General features: G+C 39.0%; 1 protein-coding gene across 1 annotated transcript; it reads left to right on the top strand.

Annotated features, from left to right (window-relative positions):
* The first annotated feature begins 7,119 nt into the window (after window positions 1-7,119).
* On the top strand, window positions 7,120-26,665 carry LOC126374155 (putative uncharacterized protein DDB_G0289263). Its single transcript, XM_050020623.1, has 4 exons — window positions 7,120-7,183; window positions 21,188-21,349; window positions 22,977-23,893; window positions 25,304-26,665. Exons 1-4 carry the CDS (start codon window positions 7,162-7,164, stop codon window positions 26,579-26,581), a joined length of 2,379 nt encoding a protein of 792 aa, XP_049876580.1. The 5' UTR covers window positions 7,120-7,161; the 3' UTR covers window positions 26,582-26,665.
* Window positions 26,666-27,894: the final 1,229 nt, after the last annotated feature.

The raw sequence follows: 27,894 nt of genomic DNA, 5'->3' as shown, positions 1-27,894 counted from the left end.
GATCCCTGGATCCCACCCACCCCAAGGAAACCGCGACAAATGAGTTCCTAGAACCTTTGTTACCTAAATTCTACAATGACTACATGGTTTGCAAGTTTGTACATCGTTCAGTAATGATCCCGAACGTTTAACCAAGGCGGAACTAGAACTGGGCAAGTTCCAGAACCGTTCCGAGTGAGTTCTTAGAACATCGTGGCTACTTAGTGGGTCAATTTGATGTTAACTATAACTGCTTCGGAGTACTCATTTGCTCTGTTTGCTCAAGAACTTGCAACTGTTTGACTATTAGCACCAGTATAACATACAACATTTCTTCGACTACCTAAAGGTACTTCCGTAGTATGTTAACGTTTCTGTTGGGTTTAGGAGAACAAATATAACACAGTCAAAGATACACGACTACACATTTAAAGTGTCTATAATAATTATTATACGTCGTAAGTAAGCGCTGCCCGAATTTTAATATACTTACCTAATAACAAAACAGAGAAGATTGGAGGTAGAGTTTTGTTATTGTCGATTTTTGTTTTATTAATTTTAAAAAACATAGAAAACGTTCAGCGGGTTGTCTTCCCGGGCATGTCGTAAAAATCGACAGAGGGATTGTGTCCTACGCCGATACTTTTAAGTACCGTCCCTAAGCGGGATGCGGGATTTGGGTGGTGCGGAGCAGAATTGAAAAAAACGTTTTAAAGCTAATTTGAGCCATTGGGCAATGGTTGGCAAACCTAGGTCAATGTGCAGATTTTCATGGCGAAGGAACCACGGAGCTCCCGTGGCTTTCCGCATGAAACCATTTTGTATTACCTATAGACGGTGGATTTGATAGGGACTCGCGTGAGCGAAAACTACCCCTGCGTAGGTCATGATCGGACGGATGCAAGTCGTGTAGATTTTTACCTTATTCCTAAGGGATAATTTACTAGAGTGATAATTTATTAGAGTGAGACATGAAGTTACCAAACAGTATTTCCCAGCCTGTCAAATTAGCAACAATAATGTAATGCATGCAACGCCAATTGGTTCTAGAACTGCAATCGATTGGCATGCAGTGTACGGCATAGATTAACATACGCGAATTTCATTTATATCCGACTTAGGCTACTGTTAATTTGCCTGGATATTACCTAATGTCTAGTCTAATCTGCAACGAAGGTATTGATGTGATTGCATTTAGATAAGCTGGTTTAATTGTGTGGAGGAATATCAGTAATATAATAGTCTTCCTGCTTCGTAATAAGGTAGGCAGAACAAAAGCAAGACATAAGGTAAAATAATTTGGGATCACGATACGGAGGTCCCGGGTTCGAATCCCGGTGGAGACAAATCACAAAAATCAATTTGTGATCCCAAGTTTAAGGTTAGGACATCACCTGATTGTCCAAAAGTAAGATGATCCGTGCTTCCGAAGGCACGTTAAGCCGTTGGTCCCGGCTATTACTTACTAATGTAAGTATCACAAAAATCATTTTGAGATCCCTTGTTTGGTTAGGACATTACAGGCTGTTGACCTGATTGTCTGAAAGTAAGATGATCCATGCTTCGGAAGGCACGTTGAGCCGTTGGTCCCGATTACTACATACTGATGTAAGTACGTAGTCATTACATGAGTCATGTCAGAGGCTTAAGGCCTAAGGTTGATGGGGTTGGTAATCCACCTCAGAATCCACACGATAGAAGACACCATAAACAGTCTATATCGTCCCACAGGCCTCCCATCAATCAACCGAAGAGAATACTCCTGCTTGTCCACTTCGGGTCATCATAGTTAAAATTCGAAAATAGGTAGGTAGATATACCAAAAAAAAGTGAGAGAGAATTTATTTTTAATCATCTTAAACTGTATTCTATTTATTCAAGACTGCAAATTGAATTTGATAGCCGTGACACTTATAATGAGAAAAGATTTATAAATAAATAAGTAATAATTAAAATTTTATAATTATAATTTTAACTTATAATTATGGATATTAATCTGAAAATAAATAATTTGACTTGAGTTGAGTTAAAAATATAGACTTTATTGTAGAATTTTTAACTCTGCCCAGTCTAAAAGAGTATACTGGCTTCAGTTTATCTATCTACTTAAGTATTACAACAAAGTCTAACATTTTTTTGTAACTAAAATAACAATATACAAATTGTGCTCACGGGAAAATAGGTACTAGGTACGTACCTAAACCAAACCTTCCCACAAGAATAAAGGTAGGTTGGTACCTACCAACATGAAGTTTTTTTAATTGACTTATTTTAGGTTTGCCTCGGATGCCAGTAACTACTTACTCTTTACTCCTTAGCATGTTATGGTCACGTCGTAACTGTCAACTTCATCACATCACTTATTTAAGAGCCACGCTCTTGTCGGTATAGCATTCTCCATTCTCATCTATCAATGGCCACATTTTTCACTTCCTTATAAGACACGACGTTCACCTTTTTAATCTGTTCCATGTAAGCTTTTCTTTGTCTTCCCCTTCCCCTCTTTCCTTGTAACTTCCCTTCTATGATGTTTTTAATAAATGCGTCGTGTCTTATTAAGTGTCCAATCATCTTGCCTCTTCTGTCCTCAATGTTTGCCTCTTTTCCCTTACTCTTACTACCACTTCCTCATAAGTAACCCTTTCAGTTCAACTTATTCTTTCCATCCTCCTCCAACACCATATTTCAAATATCAACTTCTCTCAACGCTCTCTCTCCCTCTCGTCTCATTGGGCTCTTAAATAGAGAGAGAGAGATCAACTTAAAATACCAAAATTCTCAGCTGAGGCCGTGTTGAGTGGAAGAAGAATAGAATGAATATCTTACAATACGGGTACTAGGACGTCAGCTCTGTATACTCTCTGTTTACTTCCTGTATATTACAATTCTATTTTCTAACTACACACTTTACATACCTAAGTACTAAGGGTGGCTAAGCGCCAATATCCATCGATCGGTTGCGCAAGCGCCGCCGATTACGTGTAATATTTAATGCTGTTGTCTCAATAGTGTTGGTACACAGCATGTTTTTCCCGCCATTCTCATGACAATCAAAAGTTTTCTGTCTCACCGCACGCACGCTATTTAATGAAATAATTACCTTAGGGCTGCGCCGTAGGTTTTCATTTTATTTATCTCAATAGGTAGCCTAGAAGTCTTCTTCTATCATGTGGGTTGTGAGGTGGATGACCAGCCTCAACAACCCTGTTGTCAAGGTTATTGTTAAGGCAGCAAAGCTTCCTGACATGGCTCATGTAGTCACTAAGTACTTACAAGAGTAAGTATCCGGGAACAACGACTTAACGTGCGTTCCGAAGCAGGTGCCATCTTAATTTCCTGATGATCAGCTGGATTACAGGTCCACAGAGGCCGTTAACCATCGGTGAAGTATTTCTCTTTTATTTATCACTTGCTGAATCAGGTGAACCTGATTGTCCGAAAAAATAAAATGATTCCGTGCTTCGGAAGACATGTTAAAACAGTGGGATGGTCATAATAATGTGCAAATAATAAGATTTAAGAAGATACTCAAGATCTAGCTAAGTACTCGTATCGCTTAAATATACCTAGTAGCTGCTGAGAAGTTAGCCTCAACAGACTAGATATTGTTTTCTTTTTATGATGAATGTTGTGTTCACTTGTAATTAGCTTACACATAAGTACTGTTTCACTTTGTTTAATTATGTCCTAACTAAATGTTATAATGTGCATAGCTGTAAGTGATCCATAAATAAATAAATAAATAAGTTAAGTGGGTGAATATCAAAATTTCAAGTTTGGTGGCGACATATTATTTTTTCGTGAAAATTGGGTTCCGACATGAAAAAGATCTAAAAGGATCCTGGGTTCCGACATGAAATAGGATCCAAAAGGATCACATCACAAAGGATCTAAAAGGATCCTTTTTCATATCAGAACCCAATTTTTCACGAAAAAATTATATGAAAGTTCGCCACCAAACTTGACACATTTTGATATTCACCCAAGTATTGTATATTCTAACCTAGGAAAGCCACGGTGACAACCATAAATGTTGACATTAGGTTCGCAGTTTTTATATTAGTTAGTCAATTGGGTCTCGTCTGTCGCCGATATTGTAATAACCTCTTAATGTTAAGCAACTATCAACTATTTTTATCGGCTAAAGAACGCCAATGCAAATCAGAGGCGGTTTTTCTTAAAATTTCGCTAAGCACATATGCAACGTTGATACACACAAAAAATAAGCTTGAAAAATATACTGTGATCTCTGTGTAACGGTTAGACACGCACCGAACGAGGGACTCCGGGTTCGATTTTTAGTCGAGCCCATTCGGAAAAATGAGTTATGTTCCTTTCATCATCATCATCATCAGCCCATTAACGTCCCCGCTGCTGGGGCACGGGCCTTCCCTATGGATGGATAGGGAGATCGGGCGTTAAACCGCCACGCGGGCCCAGTGCGGATTGGTGGTTATTAACGACTGCTAATGCAGCCGGGACCAACGCCTTAACGTGCCTTCCGAAGCACGGAGGAGCTCGAGATGAAAACTTTTTTTTTGTGGTCACCATCCTATGACCGGCCTTTGCGAAAGTTGCTTAACTTCCACAATCGCAGACCGAGTGCGTTTACCGCTGCGCCACCGAGCTCTTCCGAGATTCTTCCTTTATCAACCCGCAATGAAGCAGCAGCGTGAAGGGTCGAGTGATTACTTATGTTACAATTTATATAAACACTAGCGCCCTCATACGCCTAATCAAATCAAAATCAAAAAATATAATTCGGACAATATAAGATCCATGGGGTTAGTAACAAAACCTTACATACTAAGTTAGTTTACAAAATAAGGTGGACGACCCGCCATCCCAATCAGGTGGTACATACATACATTATATAAACAGCCTATATACGTCCCACTGCTGGGCACAGGCCTCCCCTCAATCAACCGGAGGGGGTATGGAGCATACTCCACCACGCTGCTCCATTGCGGGTTGGTGGAGGTTTTTTACGGCTAATAGCCGGGACTAACTGCTTAACGTGCCCTCCGAATCACGGAATCATCTTACTTTTTCGGACAATCAGGTGATTCAAGCCTGAAAAGTCCTTACCAAACAAAGGACAGTCTCACAAAGTGATTTCGACAATGTCCCCATCGGGAATCGAACCCGGACCTCCAGATCGTGAGCCTAACGCTCTAACCACTAGACCACGGAGGCTGTCAAATAAGTAAATTAAGGGCGAATCGTATTTATCGGCAATCGCATTCAGGATTCTGTTGGAGCTGCGCACTCGTTCCAACAGAATACCTAACAGAATTTTCGAATTTGTTAACTGACTTCATTTACTAATTCATGTTTGGATCATAACGTCACGTGCTAAGCGGTGAAGGAAAACATCGTGAGGAAACCCACATTCCCGAGAAATGCGTTTCGGAGGTATGTGACCTAACCTGTATTGGGCTGGTTGGAGTTGGAAGGTCAGACAGAAATTAAAAGGTTAAACGAAGGAAAATCTGTACAGCGCCGTCTATATTGCTATATTTTTGAAGAACGTAGCCAGAAAAGTGTCTCTCTCAGTCATTAGAAGAGCGAAACTGCGATTTTTTTTTGACGTGACTTATTGTAGATTTGCCGCAGATGGCATTAACTACTTGGCCGGACAAATGGGGAGCGCTGAAGGCTCTCACCCGATACAACGCGCAACGTTTAAGACAACAGGCCTGAGGATGCCCAGTTGGGCGCGAACCTCGGCTCAGGGCGTCGTCTGACAGGAAAAATATTTGAAAGAATTAATCGACCCTAGTGGGTCGATAGCGATAAGCGCTGAATGAGGGAAATCGTCGACCACGCCGGCGGGGTCGGTATCGGGGTCCTGAAGTAAACTGCGAGTATAAGCTATTGCTTTTAAGTACTTTCATACAAACATAAAATCATAAATACTTTAGTCTTTTGTGAAGTGCTAATGGGGTATCGGAATCTAATAGGTATTGAAACAACAAAGCTTATTAACGACCATAAAACCGATTAAAGCGTGCCTTAATCATTGTTTTCCATAACAATAAAAGAACTATAATGCAATACAATAAAAATTTCCATGAGGCGTAAGTTCACACCTATATCAAGTAGACTTTATCATTGACTCTAGGTAATAAACTCACAAATAGACAATGTTCAATTGTATAAACGAATTGAAAGTGTTCGATACTCGTTCTAAAGGGCCGTTAATACAAATCAGAAATCAGAATCATTTATTCAACGTAATTATCATGGATAAACTTGTTGAAGGTCAATGTAACATTTTTGAATTTACGTCATTTCGCAAGATGTTATGGCTGAGGAGAAGAAATGACAGGAAACTGCAACAGCAACACATCTTTTAAAAACCCATGATAGTGGTCCCGATTCCTGCACACACCTCCTAATTGTATTTTAAGTTACACTTACCTGTCATTTTCTTATCCGCCAAAAAGGAACTGGACGGATGATTGACAACTGTTAATTTTAAAATGAATGAATAATCCGGGCGAATAAAATAGACATCTCGCTCATATGCAATCCGTTTGACATGTGCTGTCAAATTAATTCTGTCAGGTTATTAAGTATTATAATATTTTGGAAGGGTTTTTTAAAATTGTGCCTAAAATTGACGTGTGTTCGTAAATTTTATGTCTGTCAATTACCCGTCCGTTTCCTTTTTTCCCCGGCTATACAGGTTGTGAGAAGCTGCAGTAGTTTTAGGCGGATGAGACGTTCGTTATGTAAAAAATGACGATTCAAAGTGTAACTATGTTACCAACTGAATAAAGATATTTTTGAATTTGAATTTGAATTTTCAGCGGATAAGAAAATAAAATTATATGGTGTGTACTGGAATCAGCATAGAGTACTTTATAACTACATTACTTTTTTCTTCATTGTAACCAAAATATTGTGCCCAATCGTTGAACTTTTCAGCGCCTCTTCACTGAACAGCATCTTGCGCCCCTCTCACCCCAACTTTGCATTCTTTTGGTAGGGCAACTGTCACCAGAATCATATTGGCACTGCGCGACTAAAATACGTCATTCATATCCCACCATAGCCATGTGGCACGTGTCTTAGTGGCTTAGTGACTTGTGACAATCACTTGTGACTAGTGAGTTACCGGTTGGTGATAAACTGACAAAGTTCGGTGGAAACAGTGTGTGTTGATGGACTTGTGAAATGTGGAGATTCGTGATTTTCGGTTAGTATATCCTTTTATTAGTATTCCGCGGTATATCTGTAACATTTAACAGCCACCGTGGTCTAGTGGTTAGAGAGTTAGGCTCACGATCTGGAGGTCCGGATCCGACTGTCTTTTGTTTGGTAAGGACTTTTTAGGCTTGAATCACCTGATTTTTATATATTATTAATTAAATAAAAAAAAGATTGTCTGCAAAAGTAAGATGATTCCGTGTTTCGGAGAGCACCTTAAGGCGTTGGTCCCGGCTATTAGCCCTAAAACACTTCCACCAACTCGCAGTGGAACAGCGTGGTGGAGTATGCTCCATGCCCCCTCCGGTTGATTGAGGGGAGGCCTGTGCCCACTGAGACGTATATAGGCTGTTTATGATGATGATGGTATATCTCTATAATAATAATGATGATTACCATTCTTTCAATGTTTAAGCATGGTATAACCTAATAGAAAATTAGCTCATGCAGGCAAGAAAGAAGAACCAGTTCTTTCCGACTTGGGTACTAAAAAACTTTTCATGTAACTTTGTATTTAATACCACATTATTTAAAAGTTAAAGTTACATTAAAAGTTTTTTTTTATACTTTCACGCTCGTACTCGTGTTTAATTACTTTGGCACTATGGATGGTAAGTTAGTCGGAAACTAAATGCAAGTACCTGCAAGTTTTAAAATGACTTTTTAAATAAAGCACTTTGTACCCTATTCTTAGTACCTAAATGTGCTACTTATAAGTTTTATCTGGGGGCACAGTAGTGTCTACGCCAAGACGAGCAAAGCGAAGCGAAAGGACAAGGCACTATCTATCTTTTCTCGAAACGTTTTGTAATTTTTTTCTATTTGTATTCGTGTCGATTTGGTCTATCTGCGCCATCGTAGCTCTAAAGCTGATGGTCCGATTTGGATGCGGTTTTTTAGAGCGATAGTGAAAAACGTGTTGTTTTGATACTTGTCAATTACCTACTCTATTTACGGGCGATGTTACCATATTTTACCATAATTCACAAGGACTGTAAGTGAACGTCAGGACCGCCTATGTAGCATCGCACTGCTATTTAACTCTCAAAGCTTTTAAGTAATCATATTGGCCCCGATTCCTGCAGACACCTCCTAATTTTATTTTAAATTACACCTATCATTTTCTTATCCGTCGAAAAGAAAAAGGACGGATGATTGACAGCTGTTAATTTTTAAATGAATGAATAACCCGGGCGAATAAAATAGGCATTTCGCTAGTATGCAACCCGTTTGACGTGTGCTGTCAACTTTTACAATTGGGTTTTTACAATTTCTTTCTAAAATTAAAATTGACGTGTGTTCCATTAATTTTATGCCTGTCAATTGCCCGTCCCTTTCCTTTTCGGCTGATAAGAAAATGACATGTATAACTTAAATTAAAATTAAACGGTGTTTACTGGAGTCAGCAGCATTTTCTTAGTTTTAGTTCGTTTAATTACAAAATCAATACATTTTTTCTGCATATATTTCATCAACATTTATTATGCTATACTACATAGGCGGTCTTGACGTTCACAGATATACCAATTATGGCTATAAGTAAAGTTGTTTATTGATAACTAGTGGCTCTGCTCACACCGATACGACCATGAGTTGTGTTTGCAGCTTTGATTTAGGTTAGCCCCTATCAGCCGATAAATCTAGTAGTCATACAAGATAGATGTGTGTTCAGGTCGGCGATATTCAATATACGACTCGATTCCGGATAGTATCTGTGGGAGATACTATATTCATTGCACATTATTGCGTAATACCGGCACAGATAGATAGCCACAAATCACGCCTGCAATTCCTACTGGGATGGTTTGACCCATAAATGAGCAGAAGGAAATCAGAAGGATATTGAAAACATAAAATTAAATGAAAATAATAGATGAATGAATAGGATGAAACGTACCTATAATTTGATTATCGTCCATCATGTTAGAAAGCATTTCCGAAAAATGCATTTTCGAAGGTAGGTATGTGACCTAATCTGTATTGGAATGGTTTTCCCTTCGCAGGTTGGAAGGTCATACAGGCAGTTCAGGACCCCGATACCGATCCCGCCGGCGTGGTCGACGATTTCCCTCATTCAGCGCTTATCGCTATCGACCCACTAGGGTCGATTAATTCTTTGAAATATTTTTCCTCTCAGACGACGCCCTGAGCCGAGGTTCGCGCCCAACTGGGCACCCTCAGGCCTGTTGTCTTAAACGTTGTACCGGGTGAGAGCCTTCAGCGCTCCCCATTTATCCGGCCAAGTAGTTAATGCCATCTGCGGCAAATCTACAATAAGTCACGTCAAAAAAAATAAAAAGGACAGGCAGTCGCGTCTGTAAAAAACCGGATCTGTCATATCTTTAGGTTAGGTATGCGGACCCTGTGTCTTACATACTACCTATTGTAAATAATAACTTAGAAATGTGTTCGCCAAAATCTTTTGGGAAATGGAAGTGCATAGAATACATCTACTTTCCTACTATAAAATCCAGTAACAAATCGATTCGATCGCAGCTATTTATAGCCGAATTCACTGATAAATATTGCAAATGTTGGTTCTGGAATTCGCCGAATAAATTCTAAATCAAATGGGATTGCATTCGAAGTACCTAACAGAACTTACAATCTTTAAGATATCAGTTATTGAACTTTTTTTTTGACGTGACTGATAGTATGTTTGCCGCAAATGGCATTAACTACTTGGCCGGAATAAACGATGTCTGAAAATGCGTTTGTTTATCTGCCCACCCCATTAGACGTAACCATCAACCCTGGTGTTAGGGTTACTATTGAGCCGCCAAAGGCCCCTGACATGGCTCATGTAACGACTAATAACTTACATCAGTAATTGGGACCAACGGCTTAACGTGCCTCCCGAAGCACGGATCATCTTTCTTCCGGACAATCAGGTGATCAGCCTCTAATGTCCTATAACCAAACTAAGGATCACAAAGTGATGTGTCCCCATCGGAACCTCCGGATCGTGAGCACAACGCTCAAATCACTGGACCACGGAAGCCATGGTTATGGTAAACGCCTTACAATCCATAACGACCTGTAGCGATTTATCAAAGCCAAATAAAAACAGCAAACCTTCACAAACACATAGTGAATCGCTTCAATTTGCACTCTGCCCATCGATATTGAACCATCAGCTCTTATTGTTTGCTCTGAAATTCGTCTGTTTGTCCATCCACTGCATTGCAATGCACAGTTAACTGGTTAAAATGTGAGAAAAAATATTTACAAAAATCAGAATTGAAATAAAGTTTTTTAAGGCTCTTCACCTAATCAAAGGCTCTTTAAAAATCTCTCTATTAAGAAATGGGGAAAGTATTTACTTTTTCTCCTTCATTGTTAAAAAAACTTGTATCTAAGCAACAATGGTAGGTAGGCACTATAGCAGCGAGTCTGTTCTTTAAAAACGAACTGATTTGATACATTCGTACCGAATTAGGGTCAGTTCGTAGAACTTGCCTCTCACTTTGAGATCGCAGGTTCGAATCCAGCACAGGCCTAAACCAATAATGTCGAATTTGTTTTCGAATTCATGTTTGGATCATAAATGTTTATCACGTGCTCAGCGGTGAAGAAAAACATCGTAGGAAAGGGAAAATTCCACTTGGTATTTTAACTCAGAATCATGGTCTAAATCATCCCCCTGAGTATTCGTTACGATGTCACTAACACCTGGTATTTACACCCAGAAAAAAAGAAAAAAACGTAACACAACGTAAGCTTAGGACCAATGGGATAGTCAGATTCTGTTTTACTGCGACGAATGGGTGCCGAGACAAACCTTTGTGGTTTATTGACATCATTCAAACCATGTATTTAGGTTAAAGATGTAATGAAAAAAAAAACAAGGTAAATTCAATTGCAACTATATCTGCTTACCACCCACACACGCCTCACAGAGCTTTCTGTTAGATCAACGAAAAAGATAAATACATCGAAAATGCGAATTTCATTTAAATTAATAGATTGTCACACTTCCGATATCATTTATCATTCAACTCATTAGTCATGTTACTCAGATATGCAAGAATTTCGTCATTTTAATGTTAGCGGTGTTATATCAAAGAATGCTTTCTATGGAATTGTATAACTTTAGAACAGTTACATGCAAATGTTCTCTTTAACACTCTTCTCTGGTGTTGGTTGTGAGGTCAAAATCCAACTTCATCACGAAAAAATCGAATATTTGCCGGAAAAACCCTAAAAAAAGCCCTTTTCTTTTTCCCTTACAAACGTTTTCTAACTAAAACGTACAGTCAATTTGAGCTTTATTGTTATTGTAAGCACTCAATGTTGTCTAAACAATTTAGGTGTGTTCCCAATATCAAAGAGTCAATTTGCGCTTTTATAATGCTATACAAAGTTGAAATTCAATCATATCTATCCATTTTTTGACAGGATGAAGTCTGTCGAGTCCGCCAGTATTAGTACAAAACTTAGGCTGTTACGAATCTTTTGGCGAGAATGTGCTTCGGAATAAATTTTAATATAATTATAAATTGACCTCACTGATGAAAGTCGAATGATTTGATGTATCGAAACGGCCTTAGGTAACCGTGGGTGGACCAAATTAAATTACTTGGGTCATAGGGTCAGTGGCATCCGGGTCAAGTTGGTGACCTGGATTTCTGTTTTTGGCTATTTTCATAATCTGTGGAATCTTTGGAATAATACTAGGCAATCTTCTTTTTATCGTGTGGGTTGTGCGGTGGAATACCAACCTCATCAACCAAGGTGTTAGGGTTATTACTGAGCCGCCAAAGGCCCCTGACATGACTCATGTAACTACTACATACTTACATCAGTAAGTAGTAACCGGGACCAACGGCTTAACGTGTCTTCCAATGCACGGATCATCTTACTTTAGGACAATCAGGTGATCAGCCTGTAATGTCCTAACAAAACTAGGGATCATGGAATGATTTTTGTGATATGTCCCCATCGGGATTCGAAGCCGGGGTCTGCGGATCGTGAACTCACCGCTCCGCCACTGGACCACGGAGGCCACTAGGCATTAGAACGGCAAATCTCCACTCCCCATCAGCGGCTGAGCTAGGTTTGACCAGTTGTTACTTTAGTCTTCAATCGTATGGCATATGCTGAACAGAATGCGAGTCAGTAGCAATGGAATCCTGGCTGCAATTGCTAATAGGTGTGACAGCGCTCTGATAATGGACCTCATAAAGCGTGTCACATCCCCTCTAGTTATAAGGTACTAACACAAGTTAAGTGAATTGTACAAACAAATAAATGGATCTGTGTTGTCTTTAATGAATAAATAAATCAAAAATCAGACGTCACCCACAGATGCGCGTGAAGGATAAGGTCAATATGTATTTTTTAAACTTGCGGCTGGACTAAAACAAAAAAGAATCCATACAAGTAAGTACGAAAGAAGGAGAACTCCCGATTTATGTTTGTACGATATTTTACTGACATGTTTTTTTGGCATCTAACTAATATCACAAACGAAAGATACTATACAAAAAATACCACAGATGTCGAATAGAAAACAATAATAAAAACTACGTTCGCTGATCAATCGTACTCGTTAAGCAACGGATGAATACAACTTGATCATTGTTATACAATAAAGCTACTTTCACACGGCGTTGGAGCGAGCTTAAGGCCGCATTGACCGCTGTTCTGGGACTGAATAAAAAACACAACACGTTCTGCTTGTCTTCCCGGGCATGTAGTAAAATCCGACAGAAAGGTTGTCCTTTCTAACATGAAGGACAACTGTTATGGGCGATATGCCTTTGTCACCATAAAATTCATCATTTTCATCGCATATCCACAGTCGGAAGTTGTCTTTGATTACTTGTGACGTTGTGGTCTAGCGTGGATCACGCTTACCTTGCAAATGCTTAATCACTCTAACCTTGAAGACTCCCAGATTATACTCGTAATCGCATAAATTCGCATCAAAAAGGAATAGACAAAACGTTTAGTGCGGATTGGTGGTATATCCACAACAAATTCAAATTCAAATATATCTTTATTCAGTAGGTAACATAGTACACTTTGAATCGTCAATTTTTACATAACGAACGTCTCATCCGCTTAAAACTACTGCAGCTTCTCACAACCTGTATAGCCGGGGAAAAGAAGCTGCAAGAAAAACCTCGGCACATGGCCCTAGACGTTCTTTAAAAAAATATGTGTAGCAACATAAGGATGAAATGCCTGTTGACGCCTAGTTGTCCGTAGATGGAATGGAGTGGGTGGAATTAACTCGTGAAGTTCCCGCGCACACTCACCGAAGTTTATCCTATAAAATGTGGTCTAGACTTTGGAGTCGGGCGTGCGTGAAAAAATGTACCTAAGTTTAAACCTACATGCACATAAGACTTTCTGCACTAACACAGTTGGCTCAACCATTATAGACGGCGATACGGCTCGCCTATCACGTTAGTCTAACAGAAAGTTCGGTGAGGTGTCGCTACCTACTTAGTTCATCTTGCGATAGATGTACCTCTGACCCCATTTGCGATATAGTAAGCTTATGTTCATCGTCATCATTAATTTAAGGGCCACGCTGTTGTCGGTGTAGCATCTCCATTCTAGTTTATCAAAGGCCAATACTTCCTTATAAGACTAATCGTTTACCTTCTATTTAATCTGTTCCATGTAAGCTCTTGTTGGTCTTCCCCTTCCTCTCTTTCTTTGAAGCTGCTGTTTTTGTGTCTTGCTTGTTTTTCTCTTTGCTTGAACTTATGACCTATGGATTATGGCTTTTGTTTTTGCCCAGCTCGGTGGTCGGATGACATTGTGAGGTAAGTCGGAAAACAATGGATGAGTACAGGACCGGAAAGGATGGCGTGGAAGAGAGGAGGCCTATACCCAGCCGTGGGTGGAAACAGGCTGAGTAGATAGATAGATAGATAGAGCTTATGTTGTGAACCCAAGAAAAATCCACCTTACCGCGTTTGCCCGCCGCGTTGTGCGGAGTCGTGTGACAATCGCCTTAAACATGCTTAGAAAATAAAAAGCATTTGACAAATGATTATTAAGTAACAATAGGACTGAGAGTAGGTCGACTTCAAAGCCACATACCTTAAGAATAAATGCCTACTATTATTTAATCAGCTTATTACAGAGATAACGCGATGTTTCTGTCAACATGATAGATTAGTATTGTTTTTCCACGATGTTATGTAATCAATAAAACATAACCTATAGAATCTATACGTTACAAAGCCGTAACCACACCCCGGACACTAAAATCTCATTCTTACTGCTTGTCTCACGTGTAAGTGCGAACGAGGCACAATCAGCCCTTTTTTTGTGTTTCGGATTCTGAAAGGTATCCTCTTTAAAATGATATTTTTGCCATAATTAGTGGAATGTAAAGGGGTAATAATAATATTTATTTCTTCTACTATGTATGACCACATTTACTACAATAAATTTCATTTCATTTCCCTCTTATTCTTTATCGGCGTACGGCCATAAACAGAAGAAAGTAAAATACAGGGGGCCCGATACCAGTTTGTGCGGGGCGGGAAAGTTACCAATCTATATACGTACAGTCATGAGTAATATCTTGTACCCACTTTAGAACCCTGTCGCACTATCATATTTGACATTTAATGAGACTTATGGTTTAATTTGTCAAAAAAGTTAATGTGACATGGTTTCAAAGTGTATATGTCGCAGGGATATGATAAAAACGGGGATTTGATCAATTCCCTAAGGGATTTGATCAAATCACGGAAGATGTTAAAATAACAACACGATTTTATCTTTTCCCTAAACAAATCTAGTGAATTGAACGAATCCCTAAATTGGTTCAGTGAAATGTCAAAAATAATTTTGCTTTGGTATTTTATAGGTTTATTTCGTAAGATATACCTACATAATTATGATAATCAGGTGAGTGTAATACAAGGAAATATTGATATAAAAATCACCATTACTTAGAACAATTTTTTATTTTTTGAAAGAAAGAACAAAAATTTTTTTTAAAATAAAACATATTTTGGTTGCGTATGATATGCTTATTTGTAATAATCACTTACTAAAACATGTAGCTGATTTGTGGCATCGTAAATTACAAAAAAAAAATTCGTGTCTAATACAATCCCTGTAATATTATTTGCATCTAGTGGACCCCTGTCTACTTTTGGTACATCAACCAAAACGGTGGAACCAATTAATACCTATATCTTTGAATTTCTTAGAAAAAGTGTCTTTCATTTTATCAGCAAATCTTTTTAAATTTTGTGAAGAATTACTAAATAAACCTTTAAAATACCAAAGCAAAATTATTTTTGTCATTTCACTGAACCAATTTAGGGATTTGTTCAATTCACTAGATTTGTTTAGGGAAAAGATAAAATCGTGTTGTTATTTTAACATCCTCCGTGATTTGATCAAATCCCTTAGGGAATTGATCAAATCCCCGTTTTTATCATATCCCTGCGACATATATATATTAGTACTCGTGACCGTACGTGGACTAATGTTATGGGCGATAGGCTGATCACTTGTCACTTAAGGTTCGTCATATCCATCTTAGGACTTCGTATCAAAAATTGTGGGATTGGGCAAGGAAACGATTATATTTCTTTACCTTTGTTTATTTTAAACGTTTTTTAAATTTTGTACATTTTGCCTTTATATTCTATGTCGTAACTATGGACAAGTCCCTCAATCAGCGCTTATCGCTATCGACCCGCTAGAGTCAATTAATTCTTTCAAATATTTTGTCCGGCCAAGTAGTTAATGCCATCTGCGGCAAATCTACAATAAGTCAAGTAAAAAAAAACTATGGACAAGTAGATACTCCGGATAACAGAGCATGTCAAAAATAGGAAGATGTCTGGGTCAAAGATAAATTAGAAAAATGATAACCTACAGATAGAATATGTTTATTCTTATTTACGAATATTATCAAGAATTAGGTAACAATGACTACGTCTACTTAACTACGTTTATGTGCTAATGATGATGATTTTCATGCTTGAATCACCTGATTGTCTGAAAAAGTAAGATGATTCCGTGCTTCGGATGGCACGTTAAACTGTTGGTCCCGGCTATAAGCCGTAAGAACACCTTCACCAACCCGCAGTGGAGCAGCGTGGTGGAGTATGCTCCATACCCCCTCTGATTGATTGAGGGGAGGCCTTTGCCCAGCAGTGGGACGTATATATAGGCTGTTTATATATGTGCCAATTATGTGCCGTTCCTTTTTTAAAAACTCTTTAATGGTAAGGATACTCGCTGCTTTTCTTTTCAGATTGTTCATTCTTTGTTTAACGTAATAAGTGTCTATTTTTACAATACTCGGGGACACTTCACTCACACAATTATAAGTTTATTAACGGCTTCCGCGGTCCCGTGGCTGAGCTTTGGGTTCACGATCCGGAGGTTCCGGTTTTGAATCCCGAGCGGGACATATCACAAAAATCACTTTGTGTTCTCTAGTTTGGTTAGGACATTACAGGCTGATCACCTGATTGTCCAAAAAGTAAGAAGATGATCCGTGCTTCAGAAGGTCCCGGATACTACTTACTGATGTAAGTAAGTAGTCGTTACATGAGCCATGTCAGGGACCTTTGGCGGCTCAATAATAACCCTGTCACCAGGGTTGATGAGGTTGGTAATTCATCTCACAACCCACACGATAGAAGAAGATAAGTTTATTATTAATCGAATATACTCTCCAGCATTATCCAATTTCTTGTTGGTGTTTTGATCTAGTTCGGAGAACAAACCAATAGTTTTGTGATGAAATTATCGGTTGCAATCCAATCAGTAGCTATTCCCAGGACGAAATACCTTTTATAGTACGAAAGAAAATACTAGAATCAAACGTTTATCTGTAAACAAATATCCCTCTGTCAGTCTGTATTATTATTTAGTACTTACCTACGAATGAGCCATGGTATCCCAATTGGTAGAACGCTTGCCTCTCACTTTGAGGTCGCAGGTTCGAATCCAGCACAGGCCTAAACCAATGATGGTCGAATTTGTTTTAGAATTCATGTTTGGATCATAAATGATTATCACGGTTTCAGCGGTGAAGGAAAACATCGTGAGGAAACCCACATTCCCGAGAAATGCATTTTCGGAGGTATGTGACCTAACATGTATTGGGCTGGTTTTCCCTTCGCGGGACTGAAGGTCAGACTAAATCTTCAGATTATGTAAGCGGACCCTGTGAAAAACTGGATAATGCTAGGGAGATCTTCTTCTTCTATCGTGTGGGTTGTGAAATGAATTACCAACCCCATCAACCCTGGTGTCAGGGTTGGGGGGGGGGGTGGAATTTTCCGTCGCAAAAGTATGGAACGGAGAATAATTTAAAAGAACACTAAATTCATGAATTTTCCGACATCATCCACTTGATATCAACTCAGAATCATGGTCTGAATCATCCCCCTCAGTATTCGTTACGATGTCACTAACACCTGTATTATGTCAATAATAACGAAGGCCAACTATTCACGTCCAATAAAAGTCTGAAAGCTGAAAGCATGGCTGGGTCGCTAGTCGGTGGTATATGTTTCATCTCGGGAATGACCTAATAACCACCAGCGCGATCCATCAAAGTCACAGCAAAAGTTCAATACAATCGCCCACAAGAAAGAGAACTTATATTGAACCTTTAAACATAAGTTTACTTACCGTGAAACTTACTTTACTAATTTCACTTAGCACTTACTTAGCACTCACTTACTTCGACAGAGCAGGCAGAGATGTACAGTTTATGTACCGACTCCTCGCCAACTATGTTCAAGTCCCATGTAATAGGAGGCAAGCCTATTGCTATTTTTGAAAGTCTTCAAAGCTAGAGTGAATAGGCATTTGCTAGGTAAACGTGATCCACCCTACACCGTCACTTACCATCAGGTGAGATTATAGCCAAACGCGAGAGTATATCATTTAAAAAAAAAACAAAAAAGGTGCCTTATGATTGGGTGCATTATTCTTTAGATGACGACGTTACGCAAAAGAATAGACGAAATAATATTATTTATTTATTTTATTTAACAGTTTATTGTGGTTTAGTAACAGTCTCCGTGGTCTAATGGTTAGAGCGTTAGGCTCACGATCTGGAGGTCCGGGTTCGATTCCCGATGGGGACATTGTCGAAAGCGAATGAAAATGCGCGTCAAAGTACAGAAGCCAGTGTTGTGATCTTATTTGCATAGTGATGTATCAGTCGAGATAAGACCGATTCAAATTCAAAAATATATTTATTCAGTAGGTAACATAGTTACACTTTGAGTCGTCAATTTTTTACGAACGTCTCATCCGCCTAAAACGACTGCAGCTTCTCACAACCTGTATAGCCGGGGGGAATAGCTGCAAGAAAAACCTCGGCACAGGGCTCTAGACGTTCTTTAAAAAAAAAAACATAAAATATTGGTATACAATTGAGTAATTTAGCTGCCTAATATCAGTTCTCAAATCGATCAAATCGAATCGATCGATTATGTTCTAACACTGAACACTTTTTAAAGTAAATAATTAATGTACTTACAACATTATTAATTAACTTATTATAAATAAATGTATAAGCTGACATCAAATGCACGTGCCTAAAATTTAAGGAAATAAACAATCCATTTTCATTTCTTATTGCACAAAACATAAACTCAGGACACATACAGACGAATAAAATTTTCCATCAGAAAGAGAGATTTATACTAGAAATAAGCTGGACCGTTTGTTAGTCTTGTGTTAGTCTAATTGTTTAATATCCTGTTCTGTGTACAATAAACTGTTAACATAAACAGCCTATACGTCCCACTGCTGGGCACAGGCCTCCCCTCAATCAACCGGAGGGGTATGGAGCATACTCCACCACGCTGCTCTAATAGGGGTTGGTGGTGTTTTTACGGCTAATAGCCGGGACCAACGGCTTAACGTGCTTTCCGAAGCACGGAATCATCTTACTTTTTGGGACAATCAGGTGAATTCAAGCCTGAAAGTCCTTACCAAACAAAGGACAGTCTCACAAAGTGATTTCGACAATGTCCTCATCGGGAATCGATCCCGGACCTCCAGATCGTGAGCCTAACACTCTAACCGCTAGACCACGGAGGCTGTTACTAGACCACAATAAACTGTTAAATAAAATAAATACATAATTTTATTTCGTATATTCTTTTGCGTAACGTCGTCATCTAAAGAATAATGCACCCAATCATAAGGCACCTTTATTATAAGACGACCTGCATTCAATAGTCTGTCAGAAAGTCCCTTGGTGATCATATGAAACTCATAGAAATCATGGGACTTGGCGTTAGCAACATTAAGTAAGAAATGTCATAGCCGTGGGATACTGATAGGCGCAGTCATTGATCCTGTTTTTGTAGTCGACTTGATTGTATTGACAAAAAGGCTTGAGAACTGGCTGTTAGTTTGCAACATAGGTCTTTAGTAACTCCAGTGAGCCATAGTCTAACTATAGTAAAATCTCCTTGATTTCGCAAAGGTAGAATCGCAGCCAATCAGCTCGCGACCCCTGTGGTCCAGTGGTCAAGCGTTGTGATCCGGAGGCCCCGGGTTCGAATCCCATTGGGGACATATCAGAAAAATCACTTTGTGATCCCTATTTTAACAGCCTCCGTGGTCTAGTGGTTAGAGCGTTAGGCTCACGATCTGGAGGTCCGGGTTCGATTCCCGATGGGGACACTGTCGAAATCACTTTGTGAGACTGTCCTTTGTTTGGTAAGGACTTTTCAGGCTTGAATCACCTGATTGTCCGAAAAAGTAAGATGATTCCGTGCTTCGGAAGGCACGTTAAGCCGTTGGTCCCGGCTATTAGCCGTAAAAACACCTCCACCAACCCGCAGTGGAGCAGCGTGGTGGAGTATGCTCCATACCCCCTCCGGTTGATTGAGGGGAGGCCTGTGCCCAGCAGTGGAACGTATATAGGCAGTTTATGTTTATGATCCCTATTTTGGTTAGGAAATTACAGGCTCAACACCTGATTATCCAAAAGTAAGATGATCCGTGGTTATTACTTACTGATGTAAGTACGTAGTCGTTAGTCGTTACACGAGTCATGCCAAGGCCTTTGGCGGTTCAATAATAATCCTGACACCAAAGTTGCTGAGGTTGGTAATCCAATTCACAACCCACTCGATAGAAGAAGAAGCTAGCGACAACAAACGCTTCAGGACCCCGATACCGACCCCTCCGGCGTGACCGATATCGACGCTAGAATCGCTTAATTGTTTCAAATTATAGCCTGCTCAGAGGACGCCCTGAGCCGAGAGTCACGCCCCCTCAAGGGCACCCTCAGGCCTGTTGTCCTAAAAGTTGTACAAAGCTTACGACTATATTCCAATTGGGGTAATCAGAGGTACATCCAAGATGAACTAAGTACCCACACCTCACCGAGCTTTCTGTTAGACCAACGTGATAGGTTGTGTTGTGAGCCGTATCGCCGTCTATAATGATCGAGCCAACTGTGTCAGTGAAAACAGCACTAATCAAACAATAAGAAAAAAAAAGACGGGAAAATAAGCGCAAATCTCGTCTTTGTTACATTTTCTGCTTTGTAGCGTTTTTTTTTCTTAAAGTTGAAGTAAAACATCTTGTTACCTTGCAAATCTTTATACAAGTCGGTGGTTAAAATAAAAAATAGTAATTTTTAAGATTCTTATGTAAGTATGAATGAAAGTTGAGAAATTTTGATGAGAGAGGCCCAAGAGAAAGAGGTGTGCAAGGATTATAGTAAGTGGACTTTCGTGTCCTCTCAGACGACGCCCTGAGCCGAGGTTCGCGCCCAACTGGGCACCCTCAGGCCTGTTGTCTGATGACGTGACTTATTGTAGATTTGCCGCAAATGGCTTTAACTACTTGGCCGGACAAATGGGGAGTGCTGAGGGCTCTCACCCGGTACAAAACTTAAGAGCCCATCATATCTAACTGAACCTCTGCCCAACATCATCGTCAGAAAATAAATTTAAAGCTCATGTGATGTGTGTGTGTGTACTCTATGTAAAATTCGTTCCTATTTGTATTTCAGTTTGCCTGGTGTCCTACGCGGGGGGACAGAGTCGCGGGACGCGGCAGCACCACGGACCTGGGTGGGACATCCGCCTGGCAGTGCCTGGTGATCCTGGAAACGACTACCCAACACTGGGCAACATTCCACGCACCTCATTCTCCTGCTCTGGAAAAACGCCAGGTAAATGAGAATCAGGAAATCTTTTGGCATTGAATTTTATATTTACTTACGAATATTTTACTTGAGAGCCGTGGTAGAACGTAGAACGCTTGCCTCTCACTTTGAGGTCGCAGGTTCGAATCTAGCACAGGCCTAAACCAATGATTGTCGAAATTGTTTTCGAATTCGTGTTTAGATCATAAATGATTATCACTTGCTCAGCGATGAAGAAAAACATCGTGAGGAACAGAGAAATGCATTTTCGGAGGTATGTGACCTAACCTGTATTGGGTTGGATTTCCCGTCGCGGGGTGAAGGGTCAGAGAGGCAGTCGCTTCTGTAAAAAACCCCGGACCTGTCAAATCTTCTCATTAGGTAAGGGAAACCCTGTGAAAAACGGGATAATGCTAGGGAGATTATGATGATGACTTACTTACTTGATACTTTTTTATGAAACGCTGTGACCTAATTATTGAAAAGTATTCATGAATCATGATAGCAGGATCTCTGAGTTTCTTATCTAAGTTCTCTCTCTTCATTTAAGAGCTGCGCTCTTGTCGGTGGAGTAATCGCCATTCCTCTCTTCTTCCCGCCAAATCCTACACCTCCTGATACGACACGACCTGCACCTTTTCTTTTATTTGTACCTTTTCTTTTCTTATCTAAGTTATGTGTTGCAAATAACGTACTTAAGTATGTTACGACACACTTACGTTATTTGCAGTTATTTGTACAAACACAAAGTAGGTACTTACTGATCTACCGAACCTGCTTACTGGTCCAAAATACGTTTCTGTATGTAAAATTTAAATATTAGCTGATCATAAATAATTCCGGGATAACTCATAATAAAAGCTAATATTACAGTTACAACATTAACCAAACTTGCACGAGAACATAACATTTTAGCGAAGTGTTCGACCAAGTTTTGAAAATCCATTGAGTTTAATTATGCTATTAATTTCTGAGAACAACGCCACTATCTAAACACCACTTAGGTAAACCCTCTAATTTGAAGCTTTTCATGACACTTTCTGGTGGTATAACTAATCTAAACTAAGATTATAGTTGTAGAGATATTAGATTACGTACACCACTTTAATAAGATTATTTTCTCGAGTCAATCTTATATAGGGTGTTAGTGACACCGTAACGAATACTGAGGGGGACGATTCAGACCATGATTCTGAATTAATATCGAGTGGAATTCCCTGTCAAGAAATTCATGAATTTTTTAAAATTGTTTTCAGTAAGTGCCATAGGGACTGAAAACAAAAACTCCGCTTCAAAAAGAAAAATCATCAATATCGGACCTGTCCCTGGCATGTTAGAAATGAAACCCTTCAGTGACTCCACTATTAATATCAACTCGGAATCATGGCCTGAATCATCGCTCAATTTTTCGTTACAATATCACTAACACGCTGTATTGTATTATAATCGACCATTCATTTCTCATTAGAATGTAAATGACTAGGTGAATGACTTTCCAATTTTCCCGAATTTTATTTTCTTTACGGCTTTTTTCGTATTTTTCTTTCAGATTATAATAAGCATTTAAAACCTACATAATAGCGAAATAAATACTTTTTGAGGAAATAATGAAAATATTTATTGTAATTAATTTACATTTTCACTTCTATTACAGGATACTACGCAGACCTTGAAACTAATTGCCAAGCGTTCCGAGTATGCACCTCAGGATCGACGTACGGCTTTCAGTCCTTCCTCTGCCCCAACGGAACCCTTTTCAACCAGGCAGTCTTCGTCTGCGACTGGTGGATGAACGTCAACTGCCAGAAGTCCCAGGACTTCATCAACAACAATGACAAGTTTGGCAATCTCAAACTTGGACCGCAGCTCATGAAGGATATCAAAAAGATGATCACTCATCCCATGAGAAACCCTTACGACAAAAGCGTCATGAAAAGTAATCTCATCGTAATGCAAGACTACAAGCCTCCCATTGGACAAATGTTTGGAGCTTTACTCTCCGGTCCTAATCCTAATAGCATCTATATCCCAGCCAAACAAGTGCAGGCTTACAATCATAACACATACGCCAATGGCAATGTTTTCGCCGCATCTACACCAAGCCCTACATACGTACCACCACCTGCATCTTTCAATTCCCTGACACCACCACGAGACGCAGAAGTCTTCCAACAACAAAGACAACGTCAAAACGGCCAGTATCAACAAAGTGGCAGGCTTCAGAGCACCCAACCCGCACAAATTCTCAACGGACACGCACAACAATTTACACAAAATCAAAACAGCTTCTCATTTAACAACAATGGTAACACCGCATCAAGGCCAACTCAAATTTACAACAGTCCTGCACAATACAGACAACAACATTTTGGGAACACTCAAACGTTCAACCAAGGAGGGCAACTTAGACAGAGCGGTCAATACACAGACAGTAGAAATCAAGCTCAACTAAATGAAAAACAGTCAGGATTTGGAATATCATTTTCGAAACAACAATACACAAACAATGCACAGCTACCTCTATCCAATGAGAACACTGGACAAATTAATAACGAAGCCAAACAGAACTTGGTAAGTCACGAAACACCCGCTACTATAATAACCAAAACATTAACATTTAACAGGATAGTTGATCCAGAGCCCGGTAAGCCTAAATCACGCATAACCATTAAAACTTGGTTTGTAAAACCGACTAAATCTGCTAAACTAATCGCTGAACCTACATCTTATACTTACGGTAGGCCTACCGGCCCTCAGTCTGAGAAGCAAGTTGCTGAAGCGACCCCTTACATTTATAACCCTCCAACGACACAGCAAAGTGCGAGAATAGTTCAAGGTGAACCTGATGGCCCTTATTCATACAGTAGGCCGACTGTAGCAGCTAAACAAGTTGAAGCTCCATATACCTACAATAGACCGACGATTGCAGCCAAGCAAGTCGAGGGTCCCTATACTTACAATAGACCAACTGTTGCAGCTAAACAGGTTGAGGGCCCGTACGTCTACAATAGACCTACAGTAGCGGCTAAACAAGTAGTAACAACGGTAAGGCAACCTTCACGTTTGTATCTGACACCGACTGCCCCTCCTCCTACTTTATCCCGTTTGTATTTGAATCCAACGACACCAGCCCCAACACTTCCCTCTAGACTGTATCTTGCTCCAACTACATACAAACCAGCAGCGAAACTTTATATACCTCCTGCAACCAACTTGATTCTGTCCAGACAGTATTTAGCCCCCAGTGCTTTACAACAGCCAGCTTATTATACGAATAATATACAAAGCGCAAAACTACAAGCTTCTCCTACATCACCTACACCGGTCTATACGACTGCTCCTCAAGAAAATCCATCATTTTCTCTCACTAAACACTCACGTATTAACGCTAACCATAACAACCTAACCTTTGCAGATATTTTAACAAAAGAAAAACTTGACATTACTGTTAACGATATTGTATCAGACACTAGCAAATATTTGAAGACCGCCACCCCTCCGCAGCAATTTGATCAATACCGACAAGAGAAGGTAGTAGATTATTCGGATGATAATTACTTACAAACTGACGTCAATAGTGAAAGTGACGAAAAGTTGACTTCACAAGCTCCTACACAAGTTTCTACAAGTGCACGCCTCGTTGCTGGTCCATCGCGAGACCTGGAACCCCCGTTAGAAACATTTGATAGTCAAAATATAATAAATGCTAAAAGCATTGCTAATCTACCATTCTACAAAGAACCGGCCACAAATACAATAGAAAGAACTGTTTCTTTGAAAATATCTATACCTGAAAAAGTTGCCTCATATTTATTCAAAAACCGTACTGAAAGTGATTATGATAAATTAGAAATTTTAAACACTGGTAGTAGTAATTATTTGGTTTTAACGAATAACTTACTGAACAAACACAGTGGCGCTAGCTTCATTCCAATTGGCAGATTAATAGCAGATAAATCTTCGAATATTTCTGATTCACAGGCACTGGTGTTTAACTTCTTGGCAGACTCACTCAACGCGGCAAAGGAATACAGCAACATAGCGAAACAAAACATCGTATCACCCACACCCGCACAGTTCCAAAGCGTGAACAGCCAAGAGCTCAGCCGCATCACAAATCAAATTTCACAACTTACAGCATCACAGTATTCCAATAACCAACAGAATAACAATTACAATCACGCCGAGATTGTCCCATCAGTGCAAACATCAACAAACGGAGCTAATCAATACCAAGCCGCCAAGTACACAAGCGGCTTTACACAAAATCAACAACAAATTAATTCCCTGCCTTCTCGGCTGACTAATCAAGGTTATAACTATCAGAACACAAATAACAGACTCACTGGTAATTTTCAGTCAAATCAAAAGCAAATATACAGCGGTCAGTTGTACAACCTTCCCGTTCCGGATGTGACGAGTCAAATTTACAATGCTGGCTCAGCTAATCTTATTCAGAACAGTCAGCAACATTTAGGCACGTCACAGATAGTCAATCAAAACGGTAATGTAGGAAATAACTTGTCGAAGCACTCGAGTACAGAAGTTGAAATAGTCCAATCGCAAACTTTACCACTCCCTGCGGCTAAACTGCAGCAATTTACACCATCTAACGAAGTCGAATCGTTTAATAGCCAGGAACATTCCGCGCAGGCCCTTCTCGGCAACTTTCTTAACAACGGTAATGGGATATCAGCTCAACTGCAGGATAAAATCGTCGGAACAATCCCCCACCCATTAGAAGACAATAAACTTGTTACTTATAAGAAAGATCAGTCTTATTACGTCTACACAAAGTTAAACAATAACGGGAATGGCCAGCAGAATAATGTGCAAAGTGGCCAGAGTGCGAAATTAATTCAAAATGGCTCTCCCAATGTAGTCTTTCAATTTGTTCCTTCTGTAAGCTACCAACTGGACGACGAGAGAGAACAGCAGAAAATTTTAAACGCATTCCAGATTGATGAATACGGTAGTCCGAAGAATACTAATCAGATTCAGGACACACGCAGACAGGACTTGATTTCTGAAGTGGATTACTCGGTGGAACATCCACAGTCTGGTAAACAGGTAGATGGGCAATTTAATGATCTGAATACTCTTTACGCGGGTCCTTCTTCGTACTCCGCTCCTCAAGCATCAGTCGGCAGTTTAGAAGCCACAGAACGAGACCAAAACCTGAACACAAGACTGGAACAACTAGAAGAAAGTAATAACGGATATCGCAAAGAAGTGCCTGCTAGGCAATTTAGTTTTTAAATATTTTATAATAAATTAAAAACAGTTATGTTGAGTGATATGATATCATGTAGATTGATATTGCGTTGTTATCAAAAACCATTTTTGTAAAGAAACTCTTGCATCTCTAAACTCTTCTTTTTGTATTTAAGTTATTATCCGTTAATAAATTATTTGATTCCTAAGCGGCGTACCTCAAAAATTCTAAAATAAAAGTAAAAATTGCGTTTGGGAAAAAAGACTTTTAGTTTAGATTTAAATTAGTTAGTCTATCTTAAGTAAAAAATAGAGGCTCTGTAAATAAATTAATTATTCCTGTACTTAGATTTAATATTTGTACCAAATGTGGTTACCATAAATAAACATTCTTTTAATTTAAGCGTTGTAATTTTATTATTGACATTAGCGAGTAATAGTCACAAGTACCCAATCAAACAAAAGACAACAGGTAAGTACTTTGAATACACATTCGTCTGATGCACTGTATGATGGGTTAATGATGTTAATTATAAAATATGATAAACGTAACTTACCTCTCATAAAAAAAATTAACATCTCGCTAGTTCCGGCCAAATCTACAATTAGTCTCGTCATAAAAAACTAGTTTATATTTTAAAATAAAATTATTAATAAAAAAAATATTTATACGTATATTAAAATTATTTTTATTTTAAAATAAAAATTATGAAAAATAAAGTAAAGAAAAATTTAAAATTAAAATTAATGGCATTTACAAAATTTCTAGTTCTTAATATTAACGTTCTAAATTCAAATTTAAAATTTTATTACACTCGTTTTTTATTGAACAACCATACGTAAGAGTTTCGATTTTTAAATACCTATATGTTTTAAATACCGTTAGAAAGGACATAATTACGACATGCCCCGGAAGATAAGCAGTTGAAAGCGATCTACGCTCCCAGTCCAGCAGATGTAAGTATTATGTAAGTATGATAATAGTACGATAATGAAATGGAAAAATTGTCTTATTTATTCCAGTATCACCCGAGACACGTATCTTATTCTACTTTTATTATCAATGTTTACAATAAACAAAACCTTGATAAAAAGTTCAAGGTAAGACCAAAAATTTACTTTAACGATATAATAGGTATTAATATTATTCTTTTTTTTCTTTTATTTTTTTCTTTTATTATTTTTTTCTTGTGGGCGTCATACGGCTGATGATGATGATGATTATTCTTTAACATACAACATAATCGAAACAAAAATATTTATTTTCCTGAATCATTTTTTTTGACTTGACTTATTTGTAGGTATGGCATTTACTACTTTATCGATATTAATGTTACAGCGAAAAACCCGTAAATGCC

This window comes from Pectinophora gossypiella, chromosome 17 (assembly GCF_024362695.1).
Source record: "Pectinophora gossypiella chromosome 17, ilPecGoss1.1, whole genome shotgun sequence".
In the NCBI taxonomy this organism is placed as follows: domain Eukaryota; kingdom Metazoa; phylum Arthropoda; class Insecta; order Lepidoptera; family Gelechiidae; genus Pectinophora; species Pectinophora gossypiella.
The sequence above is the reverse complement of the archived record's forward strand: the minus strand, read 5'-3'. Positions and strand labels throughout refer to the sequence as shown.

Coding starts and splice junctions, on each gene's coding strand:
- LOC126374155 (XM_050020623.1), top strand. CDS start 7,162: ATGTGGAGATTCGTGATTTTCG. Junction 7,184..21,187: donor GTGGAGATTCGTGATTTTCG/GTTAGTATATCC, acceptor TTTGTATTTCAG/TTTGCCTGGTGTCCTACGCG. Junction 23,894..25,303: donor ACGAAGCCAAACAGAACTTG/GTAAGTCACGAA, acceptor TCTGATTCACAG/GCACTGGTGTTTAACTTCTT.